Source organism: Poecilia reticulata, chromosome 16 (assembly GCF_904066995.2).
Source record: "Poecilia reticulata chromosome 16, P_reticulata-male-v2, whole genome shotgun sequence".
In the NCBI taxonomy this organism is placed as follows: Eukaryota; Metazoa; Chordata; class Actinopteri; order Cyprinodontiformes; family Poeciliidae; genus Poecilia; species Poecilia reticulata.
Window position 1 is genome coordinate 12,232,710 of NC_088845.1, and position 13,028 is coordinate 12,245,737.

Consider the following 13,028-nt stretch of genomic DNA (forward strand, 5'->3'; position numbering starts at 1 on the left):
GTTTTACATCATCGGCCTAACACTAGTACATTTTTGCTGAGGGCGGACAGGCACTCCAGGAGAAAGCATCCCATTCAAACCGTGACTCACTGCGCTGGCCATCGGCATCAGAATGAATCAGAGCAAAGCCGGGTTAACATCTGCACCGCATCCCAGCAAAAAGAGAGTCTTTGTATAAGGAAAAAAAAATTATATATATATATATATATAATTTTTTTTTTTTTTGGTCCAAAACTTTCAGAGTGTAGCAAATTGACATGCAATGCCACAGGGCAGAAAAGAAAAAATCTAAACTTGATATTAATCCCATTCAAACACAAGTGTGACTAAAGACTTTTGAAGTATTTCTTTCACAAATTGAGAGCAGTGCATCGTTTATCAGCGTAAATTGAAACATTTTTAACTACGTTACAGAAATAAACACCGAATGAGTCGAGCCGCTCGCCGCAAAGGCAACTTTAAATACAAACGTGTGGGTGGTTCTGAGGAGTGTATTGATGTTTTGGTAGACCTGACCTTCTTGAGGATGAGATAAGAGACCGAAGCGTTGGCGTCAATGATGATGGTGGCTACTTTGTCGTCACGGATCTCCTTTAGGAGGGGCGTGGGGTCCAGGTTGTCGTCCAGCATCCTGACGGACAGCGTCTCCCGCGAGATGAGAAAGCGACGGACGAGTTCCTCCAACCTCAGCAGGCCTGAGAGAAGCGCAGAGCAAAGGCAAGTCACGAGTTTAAGGGGCATTGTGTCCTTCTACAATATTTGGAAAAATACTTTTAGCTGAATGTAGGAAAGCAAATCATAACTTTATATGGTCTGTGCAGGACATATTTATTACAAACAATCCTCACTGGGACTTATTTTCTCGTTGCCTTTATGCTTAGTAAGCTGTTGCTCTTGTTTAGAGCCACTAATAGAAGGAGGTCTTACAACCTACTTTACATAAAGTCCATTGCAGAAATAAGGCCATCTGCCACAAAACAAGTGATTAAATTTTGTCTTAATGCCATTATTTTCCACTGGTAATGCCTCATATAAAAAATATAAAAAAGTTAATTTTTCCAACTAAATCTGTCACACCAGATGACTCTCACAGCTTAAGCAACATATATTTACACCTAAACATTTTCACTGCTTTTTGTGTCTTCTATCACACTTCCTGACGACATATGGGCAAAAAGTACATATACAGAGCATACTGTGAGATTATAATGAGTCCTTTTTTTTATGTTATAGCAAAACACTTCTGCTTTAAGTAGTTGTATATCAGATAATATGATTTGATGCTACTCCAGCAGGGTCCTGGAGGGTGCATGGGAGTTCGCCCAGCCAGTCTACATGTGTTTTGTGGACTTGGAGAAGGCGTTCGACCGTGTCCCCAGGGGGCCTTGTGGGGGGTTCTCCGGGAGTATGGGTACCGGGCCCTTTGATACGGGCTGTCAGGTCCCTGTATGACCGGTGTCAGAGTCTGGTCCACATTGCCGGCAGTAAGTCGGGCTCGTTTCCGGTGAGAGTTGGACTCCGCCAAGGCTGCCCTTTGTCACCGATTCTGTTCATTACTTTTATGGACAGAATTTCTAGGTGCAGCCGAGGTGTTGAGGGGATCCGTTTTGGTGGCCTTAGGATCGCATCTCTGCTTTTTGCGGATGATGTGGTCCTGTTGGCTTCATCGGAACGTGATCTGCAGCTCTCACTGGAGCAGTTCGCAGCCAAGTGTGAAGCGGCCGGGATGAGGCTCAGTGCCTCCAAATCCGAGGCCATGGTCTTGAGCCAGAAAAGGGCAGAGTGCCTTCTCCGGGTCAGGGGGGTCGTCCTGCCTCAAGTGGAGGAGTTTAAGTATCTGGGGATCTTGTTCACGAATGAGGGAAGAAAGGAGCAGGAGATCGACAGGCGGATTGGGGCAGCGTCTGCCGTGAAGCGGGCGCTGTACTGGTCAGTCGTGGTGAAGAGAGAGCTGAGCCAAAAAGCGAAGTTCTCGATTTACCGGTCGATCTACGTTCCCACCCTCATCTATGGTCATGAGCTTTGGGTCATGACCGAAAGAACGAGATCACGGATACAAGCGGCCGAAACGAGTTTCCGCCACAAGGTGGCTGGGCTCTCCCTTAGAGATAGGGTGAGAAGCTCGGTCATCCGGGAGGGAGCCGCTGCTCCTCCACGTCGAGAGGAGCCAGTTGAGGTGGCTCGGGCATCTGGTCAAGATGCCTCCTGGACACCTCCCTGGTGAGGTGTTCCGTCCCACCAGGAGGAGGCCTCGGGGAAGACCCAGGACATGCTGGAGGGACTATGTCTCTCGGCTGGCCTGGGAACGCCTTGGGATTCCCCCGGAGGAGCTGGAAGAAGTGGCTGGGGAGAGGGAAGTCTGGACCTCCCTTCTGAAGCTGCTGCCCCTGTGACCCGACTCTGGATAAGCGGCAGAAAATGGATGGATGGATGGATGGATGGATGGATGGATGGATGGATGGATGGATGGATGGATGGATGGATGGATGGATGGATGGATGGATGGATGGATGGATGGATGGATGGATGGATGGATGGATGGATGGATGGATGGATGATTTGATGCTTTTTTTAAATTACATCTTAGAAACAAAATGTAAGAAATCAGAACTAATTAATTATTGTCAGGATAGTAGAGCTTCTTTTTTATTTTTATATTATCTGGTTAAAAGTTAACTTCATCCTCTGGTGTATTTTACATCTATATGTCCATGTAACACAAAAAGACTAGTTTGACTGCGGCTACAAAAGAAGCACGAGAAAAGTGTCCTTTAAAACAGCCTGAAGTGTGAATGAATAACAGTGGTTTCAGCCTGCCTCCTGTATTAAGTGATTGTACAAAATAAAAGTACGACAATAACAGCAGCAAAAACAAAAGTAGTTCAGTCAAAGCAGACTCATTTCAAAGTTCATTATCCATTGTCTAACTTGTCATCTGTCCAACAAAAAAAAGACCTAAAAAATCAAAAGTACACATTAAGAATTTAATCCAAAACAAAATTATTATTTTCTTTGTAGAGATGCTATAAAGACTTTTGTTTATTTTATATAAAACAACATATACATAACAGTAAATTTGTATACTGATTTATGCAAATTAAATGCAATTATTACATTTCCAATATTTTTAAACTTGATTCAACATTTAAATAATCATGTTAATCAGCCATAATTTAAGTAGTCAAACAAAAATGTCATTCAGAATTCAAGTCAATCAATTTACAGTGTAATTTCAAATATCTAATCAGTTATCAAAAATAAAATAATCCACAATCAATTCTTTGAAAATATTCAAGCAGAGGGAGAGAAAATATAAAGATACTCCGCAATATAAACGGAGCTACATTCTTACCAAACTTCATTGCCGGTTTAGCGTCAATACAAAAAGAGTCAAAACACGCACAAAATAAAACTGATGCTCCAAACAACAATTGAGTTCTGAATTAGCAGCGCCAGCAATTCTGGTAAAAGCAACACATCATTGAGCAATTAACAGGTAGTTTTAGACATGAACAGGAATGCATAAATTTGAACAGCACAGGTCGTAGCCAGAACGGAGTCAAAGGAGGAAGTAAAGCTGTGAGCTTTACAGAAGTTGGAGAGTTTGGGGGAACACAGGAAGTGGGCCCGCAAAAATAAAAGTCATCCGACTAAACGTGGGTTACATCCGCATTTCATATTTGGTCCATATTTGGCATTGTTGCTTGTTCAAAGGTTTTATAGTTGCTGATAGAAACTTAAAAGCACTATTTTAGTCAAGCAGTACCAACTGCTTTGGCAAACTATTATGCTTTAAGTCAAACTTTATATGATATTGATGTCTCCAATAATGTTGCATAGTTGCAACTTTCTCAGAGACATTTATCTAATTATTTGAGTGTCTTTGGGCCTGCATGCAGCCTAATCCTGGTAGGATTATAGAAAATACAGAACACAACATCAGACAATTACCCTGCCAATCATGACTGCAAATAACCACCTGACTACAGCAGTAAACATACCTGCGACCTTTTAAGTGAATACAACGATTATGCAAAATAAAGTTGGACAGATATAGGAGCACTGAATGACAAACTTCTTCAGACAATTTTCCCACTTCAAGCAAATTCCTCTTCAAACTAAGTAGAACCAATAGCAGTCAAGTCTCACTTGACATCATGTAAGCCATTACTAGAAAGTCTGCTTTGGTGCTTCCTGATTGTAATTTCATAGTAAAGCACCCCCAGCTATGTAAATAAGTGGTGAGCGAGGTATCTGGGGGACAGAAAAGGGGGAGGAGAGAGTTAGAGACGAATGAGAGGAGGAGAGGAAAGGTAGTACTCCGAGCCCCGTAGGTGGAGAAAGCCTCTGTAAGCAGTGGGGTAATCACTGAACCAGGCCAAAACTTTAATTAGTTCTAGGAAGGAGGGGGGAAGGAAAAAAGAAAAAAATCAATGCAGTTTACAGCTTCCTCTCACTCCTCTCTTGCTCTTCCTATTTCACCAATTTCCAACTCACACACATAAGCCCTAACCTCTCCATCTCTCTCGTCTGAGCCCTTTGCTCCAGTTACCTCTCTCGGCCTTGATTCATCTGCCTCTTATGCTGCCACCGTCTCCTTCATGTGCTCGGTCGCTGTCCTTAACCCTCATCCATCTCATGAAAACTGCATAATGGAATTAGGCTCCGATAGCAGCTTCTGACTCATGCATAGTGAGAGAAGGATACATCGGAAATGACCCAAAATCTGTGATTCTCGCACATTAAGCAGAATATCTCGCTCAGGGAGGAGACATTAGATGAATACCATTAAGATGGAGTAAGAAAAAAAAGAAAAGGAAATGGGGATGCGCTTTCTTAAATTACCTTTTTTTTGTGTGTGCTTGTGTGATGTTCAGTGCAAAAAAAATGTGTGTCTTTGCATTTTGCTCACCTCAACTGAATCAATGTGAGTACGTCTGCTTCACTTTGAAAAGCCTTCTCTACACCGGAGTAAACAAGATGAATTAAACAAGGGGGGCCGACGGTATACACTGTCTGATGTCGAATCTGTGCAGCACCACAGTACAGCTTCCCACATATTAAATTCAAGTGCATCAATGTTTAATCCCTCGTGTGCAAACATACAGAACAAGCAAACCTGAACTCAACGTGCACATGTTCAGATAAGGTAAAGCAGGAACTGGGCAAAAAAAATGCATAAAAACACACATATAGCAAGACACACACACACACACACCCACACGGTTGTTCAGAGTGTGGAACAAGCCTGTTGAGTGGCAGTTAGCACCTATTCGGCAGCCATGGCAACCGGCTCCACCGCGATAGATAGCGCAGCCAAGTGGGTCAGAGTCTGCGAGTGCGATAACCTTGTAAAGATCACCTTCGAGGCAAAATGCACGACACAAACGCACTCCACGCTTTCTCAGCGGGTAAATTTTTTTTTCTTCTTCTTTCAGAGAGCTGGATCTTTGTTCACCCAGATGGGTAAGTGTCCCAGCTACCGTTTGCCTGCAATTTTTCAGGAAAGGAAGAGACCGCTGAAAAACAGAGCTGTTATCTGGCCACTCAGCTGATGAACTAAACTGAAATGGACGTCTGATGCCGTTTCAAAGCTCCTTCAATTCAATGAAGTCCAGTTGGTATTCAGCTTACTTTCAGGTCGCTGCGGGGGGGGGCCGCTAACTGCCGAGGAGATAATTAATGAAAGCTTCGCGACGACTGAATCAATTTTTCTTAATGTCACAGCGTTTTGTTTGCCAAAATCTTTTCAGTCTGCTCTGGGTCGCCTTATTGTTTGTCGTTTTACTTTGAATTCTTCTTCGCTGGTGTGATGAGTTGACAGCTACACAACAACTAAAGCCCACCTCATTTTCACTCAGAAGAAGGAAGAAAAAAAAAACTTTGGCAATTAGTCAGCGGACGAATCGGATCTTTGCCTCGTCCAAGAACGGGTGGTTTTATTGTGTCACGTAGTCACAAAGCTGTTTGTATACTAAAGCCTCCATCCGACTAAGCCCTTTTATTCCTGTGACTCTCAGTGGGGGACTGCAACATAAATCAATAATGCACTCTTTCAAAATGAAAATAAAAACAGGCAGTGACCAAGCTCCGAGTCCCCCGTGATGCTAAAGCTCTCTGAGTGCCCGGCCAGTCAAATCAAATGTCCGCTAAGTTCCTCCACTACTGGGAAGCTTTTCAAGCATGAATATTTATCAAACTGGTTTGCCCTTAAAACCCTCCGAGGTTCAGCATGAGTAATAAATAGAAAGGCTGCATCATGAGCTGCCTTCTGAACTCTGACAACAGGCACAGCTTCATGACCGGGCTGCCAAAATGAGCCGAGGTGTAAAGTGATAAATTTGATTAATTGGCGTCACTGTGATTGAGAACCACGGCTTTCTAAATGTGCATTTTTTTTTAATACGGCATTTGAAATATTGCATTTATTTACATTTAAATCCAACCACTGTTATTGAGTGAAAACAAATCTTGCACAGAAGGCCAGGTGGGATTATCAACAGTACTTCTGTTTGCTAAAATGAGAGAATATTTTAAGAAACTCATTTATTGCTTTATTCAAATTCTGATCTTTATATATAATACGCTTACTCTGCAATTTAGGAGAATTCATCAGATGATGATATCACGGCTTTGCAAGCTTGAGATAGTTTAATTCACAACATGTGAGTTAAACTGGAGGCCCAACTGTGAAACACTCTTCTTCCACCATGCAGGCATCAGTCCATGACGCAGGTTCAATTCCCGTTTCTGGGACATTAACTGCATGTCCTCCTCTTCTTTCCCTTCCCTACTAATGACTAACTAATACTAATAATACCAAAAAACATTAAAACAAAGTCTGGTTTTATACCTTGGTTCAATAAGAGAGCGTCATTATTCACAGCACAACTACTGACATTCCTTCAAAGTAAGATAAAAAGATGGATTACAGTTTGCAAATGCACACAGGAACATCTTATCTGATGAAATTATAATTGATCATCAATGCAATTGGAGAAAAATGTGGGATTCTTGCGCCCTAAGAACGCCAGCACATCTATGTGGTTCGGAGGTGGCCGAATCATACTGTGTGGGAGTTTTGCTACAGGGGGGAACAGAGCACTTCACCAAAGAGATGGCATCATGGGGGAAGGACATTAAATGCAAATATATGAACAACATCTCAAGACTTCAGCTGGGAAGTTAAAGTCAAGGCCCAAATGTGGTTTACAAATAGACAATGACCCTGAGCATATCTTAAAATTAACAACAAGGTAGCTAAAGGCCCAAAAAGGACGTGGGTCCCAGTCACAAGTCAAATTAAAAAAATTATGTGGGAGCAAGATGGCCGACAAACTAGACTCCAGTTACACCAGTTCTAGAATAAATGCTGAGAAGCTTATAGAATGAAAGCTATGCAGTTGAAAAGATATTTTTTACCAAATACTAAAGATAGAGACGTAAACCACAAGCAATACACAACAATCTTTCTCAAATGATTCTTGCATTTAGGAAACTGGTCTATTTAGGCATCTGGTCTCAAAAATGATGCACCACTATTTCATACAAACTCATTAAACCACCACAGCTATGTGTTTTTAGTAGAACTCAGATGGAGGCAGCTGCACTTTCTTACATTCTTATCTTCCTATTTTTATGCAAAAGTCCCTGGATTGTTGCCACAAGAAGTAACTGTGGATAACCTAAAAAAAGATCAACAGGTTGCAAAAGGTTGCATCAATTCATATCCTTTACACACAATCTCATCACAGCACATTTTAGATGATATTTCATTCACCTTAGTTACTCTTCTTTAGCTTGATTATATTATCATAGTATTCAGTCCAGCTCTGGAAATGAGTGTCCAACTGCAAACAATCATATCCGGCCAAACGAGGAATCTGCCAACTCTACTGGAGTCACTTTGCTCACACAAAGCTAAACAAGGCAAAGACGCTTGCAAGGTCTCAACCGATGCACTCACACCCATCTAAATATGAACACAGCTGTGCAGTCAAAGTCACATAATACAATTTAGTAGAACAAGAGGCGGTGTGTAACTCACATTCAGCCTTGGCGCAGACCAAGCTGGCAGACGGGTAGCTGAATGAGCGCAAGATGGAGCCTATGGCCAGGCTCAGATCCTCGTTGCTGGGGTACAGAGTAACCGAGGCAAAGCGCAGGTAAGGCAGGCGGGGAGTTTCCTCTGGACCAATTTTTACATGAGGGATCTGGAGGAAGAATAATATTGACAGGGAATGATAACGCATAAGAAAGGCCAGGGGGGGAAAAAGTGATTTATGATTTATTCTGCAGAAACATGCAAGGTAAGGAAAAATATATAGAAAGAAGAAAAAGGTATGGAGAATAAAACAGTTTGAGGAAACGGAAGATAACTGGTGGAAGAACAATTTATTAAAAAGTAAATAAAAAAGAGAGAAACTGAACATGAAGATGCAGTTATGCCAATACCTACAACTAGGACTGAAAAACAAGACTTATGTTGGTACATATTTGCGCAGGTGACACACCTCTTTCTCCCCACATATGTGACTGACAGTAGAGCCGGAGGCGGGGCTGGAGGCTGGACCGATCACAGAGACGACGCCTTTGGGTAGAATCTGGCACACTGAACAGGGGAAAAAGGGAATAAAGTTGGATTTACAAGAACACATCTTGGCTCTGTGCTTTTTAGGACGGCTGCATCCAGCAGCAGCTGAAAAGTGTGAGCATGTCAGTTTCAGATTAATCATTTATTCTACTGAAGCAGCAAAAGATGTTTCAGTCTAATCGGGTTAACTTTATTAGAAATATTCCAAGGGCAAGAAGAGGATAACCAATCAGTTGTAGGGCATTAATGTGAAGACAGTAATTTTCATTGCTTTAATCATTTTTTAATCTTACTCTTGTTGCTGATTTACATTGTAAAGTGGCCATTACTGTGAGATTGCAGATACTGAAACTGTTGCAGATTAAAATCCATAGCAGATTCACATGTCAAAAGTGTAAAGATACATCCACTAACTCCCTCAATGAATAACATACTGTTAAAAAACATAAAATAAAAAAAGGAGGAAAATTAAGTTTCTTTAAAATTAAACATAATTTCTATTCATCAGATTTACCAAGAGAAACTGTCTGAGTGATGCTTTGAAACTGAGTAAGATTGACAAAACAAGTTTTACTCTAGGTTTAAATAGATATAAGTTCAGATAAAAGGTGCTCAATAAACTAACCAAGCAATGTGCTGCCCTGAACTTTCATCACCAAGAACCTTCAGGTTCCCTTGAGCTGTTTTCCTTTTCACTTAGGAGTAGTTACTGTTTATTCTTTTCTTGCCATTCTTGAGCTGCTGCTTCAGACTGAAAATGTAAAAAAAAAAAAAAAAACTATGACATCCACAGCAACCAGTAGACGTCCTTTAAAACTTCTAAATGAATTCATTCATAGCTGTACAGGTAGGTGTGACTGTTAGGGACTGCAAACGTAATTCAACTTTTTATTTCCTTCGGTTTCAATGAGCCAAGCAGCTCAACCACACGGACCAGCAGGAGCTCCAGAACACAGTGAAAATAAACCAATAAAGCATTAAAGGTATTATGCATTTTCCAGGCACATAGTGTCACTTTATAGCACAATCAAGTAACTGTTACCTTCATTTATTATGAAAACGGTGTATCACCCAAAATAAATTTGAGTTCACCGTTTGAAGCCTGGAAATTGGCTTCTGTTTCTTTAAGAAGCTCCTGCTCTTTCCGACACGCTGCGTCAGCACGCCATCGCAACAATGTTTCTCCATTAAGCCGTTTACAATCATTTCTAGAAGCATTGCACTGAGAAGTACTTTGTATAAAAAGTTCAGCAGGTAAACAGTTCCACCCGGTGTTTACTAATTGCTGCTGCCGCTAGTCTGGAGGAGCTGAGAGTGGCTGATATGGAGCAGCATGTTTTTTTTTATGACTTATCACATGAACAAACTTATTCACATGTGATTTTCATTACATTTCTCATTTAATGGAAACACAGCAATTGCAAAATTGTGGGGGGGGGGTTTACATTAGCACAAAACTGACAAAGTTTTGCACATGTTTGTAACAGAGACGCAGCTAGTGATTCATAGATGAGGGATGTCTATTTTCATTATTTGTGAATATAAACGCTGAAAATCAACCTAAGTTAAGTGGTTTGAAACCTCACAATGCTGGTCTCCTTCCAGTTTATGTTCACTCTCCTCAGATCCCAAAATACAGCAGCTTGTAATTCAGAAAAAAATATTAGTGTTAAAAACAGAGCACACAAACTACTAAGGATTCTGTGATGATTCAAATAAACTGAAAATATTTTTCCAATCTGCTCCTTTTCTCCACAAATGTCCAACCTGAACATTTAGGCTAAAATAAAAACTAAAATTCCAGCATCAGGCAGATAGGTATCCCCTACATACATATGCTTATTGCATGTTTTATGTGTAACTGTACCACTGTGACCTTGCTGGACAAATTGACTAGCTCCATATTTATCTAAAGATGCTATTTTTAAAGTGTAAACGAGGATTTATGGAAACACAGAAGCTAAATGCATGGGTTTATGACAGAATGGAACATTACAAGGAGGTTTGGAGGTTATTTCGGGTCTGTATTTCACAGAAATGAGTTTGATGACGGTCTAAATCTAGGAGAAGATGAGGCACTGGGGGGCAGGACCTGCTGAAAGACAATGAAACCTAAAGTGCTGGTGGCAGTCATTCACTTACTGCTCTTCGACTCAGAAGGGAGGAAAAACATGAGTTGCACATACTGGGATTTATTGATGATGAGCTTAATGCTCCTTCGATTGATTTTCTTGTTTTTCAGTTTGTATGTCTCACCAGCAGATTAAATTATTAAACATCGCCTAAAGTAAACTGACTAGAAAATCAGAGCTGGGATTTGTTCCAGAGAGATTTAAAACACTTTCGGTCTTACTTCTATAACTGAGAAAGAGTTTTGACTTGATCAGAATCACAGCTTGGTGAAATAACTTACAAAGCTACGTGAATTTTCAATAACTTTACGGATAAGATGCACTGACTTGCAGAAATATTCACACTCCTTGAAGTTTTTGAAGTTTTGTCATTACTACAAACTATAACACATTTCATTTGGATTTTAAAGCATAGACCAACATAAAGGAGGGCATATTAGTGAAGAAAAGGCAAAATGGCACCTGGTTTTCATAATTACCTGTAACAAAATGTAAATTGTAGTGTGTATTTGCAGTCAACATCCTCAGTAAATGTGTAATAACTTTTTCTGCAATTATATCATCCGACTTTCATTATACGTAAAAAGAGGTGTACAAAGAGGAAACTTCAGCATTCATTTTCGAGTCACTCCAAGGCAAGCATTTGGACTAAGGCCTGGACTTTGACTTCCACATAAATCTGCTTTGATAATTATTGCTTTTACGTGATACATGATATTTCATCCTCTGAATTGATGATGTTTTGGAAGCATCCAGTATTTTAAAAATAATTAAAACACAAAACAATGCATGTCTAATCAGGCCACCTTTTAGTGTGTCCATTTTTACTGATGAGATCTTCACTGTTCACACCAGATAATTACCCACAGAGGAGTCGGGTCACTTAACCGTCTGATTTGGCTATTCAAGAAGCTGCTTTTTTTTTTTCTCCAGTTGTTATTGCAGCTCATCCCAATTAGTCCTCAGTATCAGCAACTGTGAGTGTCAATGTGTACATGTGAGTATCTACTAAGTGCTTGTGAGTGCACAGGCTCCCTTTGTGGACATGCACGTGCATATCTGCAGAAAGATGAGCGCGTGTGTGTGCGTCCGTGCGTGTGTGTGTGTGTGTGTGTGTGTGCGTGCGTGCGTGGATGTGTGTTGCAGTCATCTGTAGCTGTAAGATGATGAGCTCCCTGATCCAGAGACTAGAAAATGCTGTGAGCAAATCAGCCTTTCAGAGTTTCTTCCTGCTCGTTGGTCAAGGACACACAGAGACGCACATGGCTGTATCTTAAGCAGGGCACATTATGAGCTGAACCCTTCTAAACATTGCTCTAGCAGCTTGAAGCGAGGTCGACGACCTATCAGAAAAGGAGCAGAGAGGCGGTGGTTCAGTTCTGCAGTATTTCCACAGCCTCTGCTGACAACTAAAGATTCTGCTCAGTGAGTTTTCATGAAGTGTTACGGTCCTGTTTTATGTTACTGCTGATCCGTTTTACTGTTTGATGATGTGTTTATTATTACGGCCCGCATGGTACACACTTCCAGCTGTTACTGGAGGGCACAGGTCTCCTGTTTTTAATGAGGCAGTCTTAGTGGCCCATTACTGGTCTCCAGTGACATGTAAACTAATAAGCAAAAGCCCCTTCTGGCTTCAAATCCCACAAAAGTGGTTGTGTGGTTGTGTTTTCTGCACATAAAAGGGTTGCTTTTCACACACACACACACACACACAAAAAAATTCTAATTATTCTTTTAAAGAGTTTAATCTTTTGGAAAGAAATGGTGCTATTTAACATACTTTTCTTTTGTCTGCAAGTCACTGGTATTATTAAATATAAATACGACTTATATAACACACTGAGATCCGTACCGGTCATTTTCTTTGTGCTAATGAGGCGCTGGGCTCTAAAGACTCGAATGTTTTCCTCTGGATTTTATCATTCTGTTGTAAGTCTGAGAATGAAAGTTGATCTAGAAGTCGTTTTTGAAGGGAAACATTTTCACTCACTGGTGTCAGTGGTGTCATACTGGGAGTCTTTTTGCAGCTCGTATATGTCCACCTCCACTCGGGCTTGCACTGAACCCTCTATCACGCTGTTGATGTTCTCCCTGGCCAGGGCCAGCGCCAGCCGCTCCCCGCGCCCACACACAGACTGGTCATCCAGAATGGCAGCTAGAGAATTGGAGAGAGAAAGACAGAAAGAAACGGAGAGTCAGGGACACCAGGGGAAGAAACATGGAGTGTAACGGTAAAGGGAATGTCAGGACAGAAACAAACAAATGAATCATAACAAGGAATAGAATATTTTCACAGCATA

At 41.2% G+C, this 13,028-nt stretch overlaps 1 protein-coding gene across 13 annotated transcripts in view; it reads right to left on the bottom strand.

Moving 5' to 3' along the window:
• Positions 1–13,028, bottom strand: part of grik5 (glutamate receptor, ionotropic, kainate 5) — a 138,663-nt gene that overhangs the window by 44,807 nt on the left and 80,828 nt on the right. For all 13 annotated transcript variants that reach the window (XR_014091396.1, XR_014091397.1, XM_081616861.1 and 10 more), the window contains 4 exons: positions 12,719–12,883; positions 8,514–8,611; positions 8,048–8,213; positions 517–695 (listed from right to left, as the gene is read on the bottom strand). Coding sequence is in view for 11 of the 13 variants with exons in the window: in XM_081616861.1 (XP_081472987.1) it covers positions 517–695; positions 8,048–8,213; positions 8,514–8,611; positions 12,719–12,883 (608 nt within the window). In the remaining 2 variants the exon portion in view is untranslated. The remainder of the gene's footprint in view (positions 1–516; positions 696–8,047; positions 8,214–8,513; positions 8,612–12,718; positions 12,884–13,028) is intronic.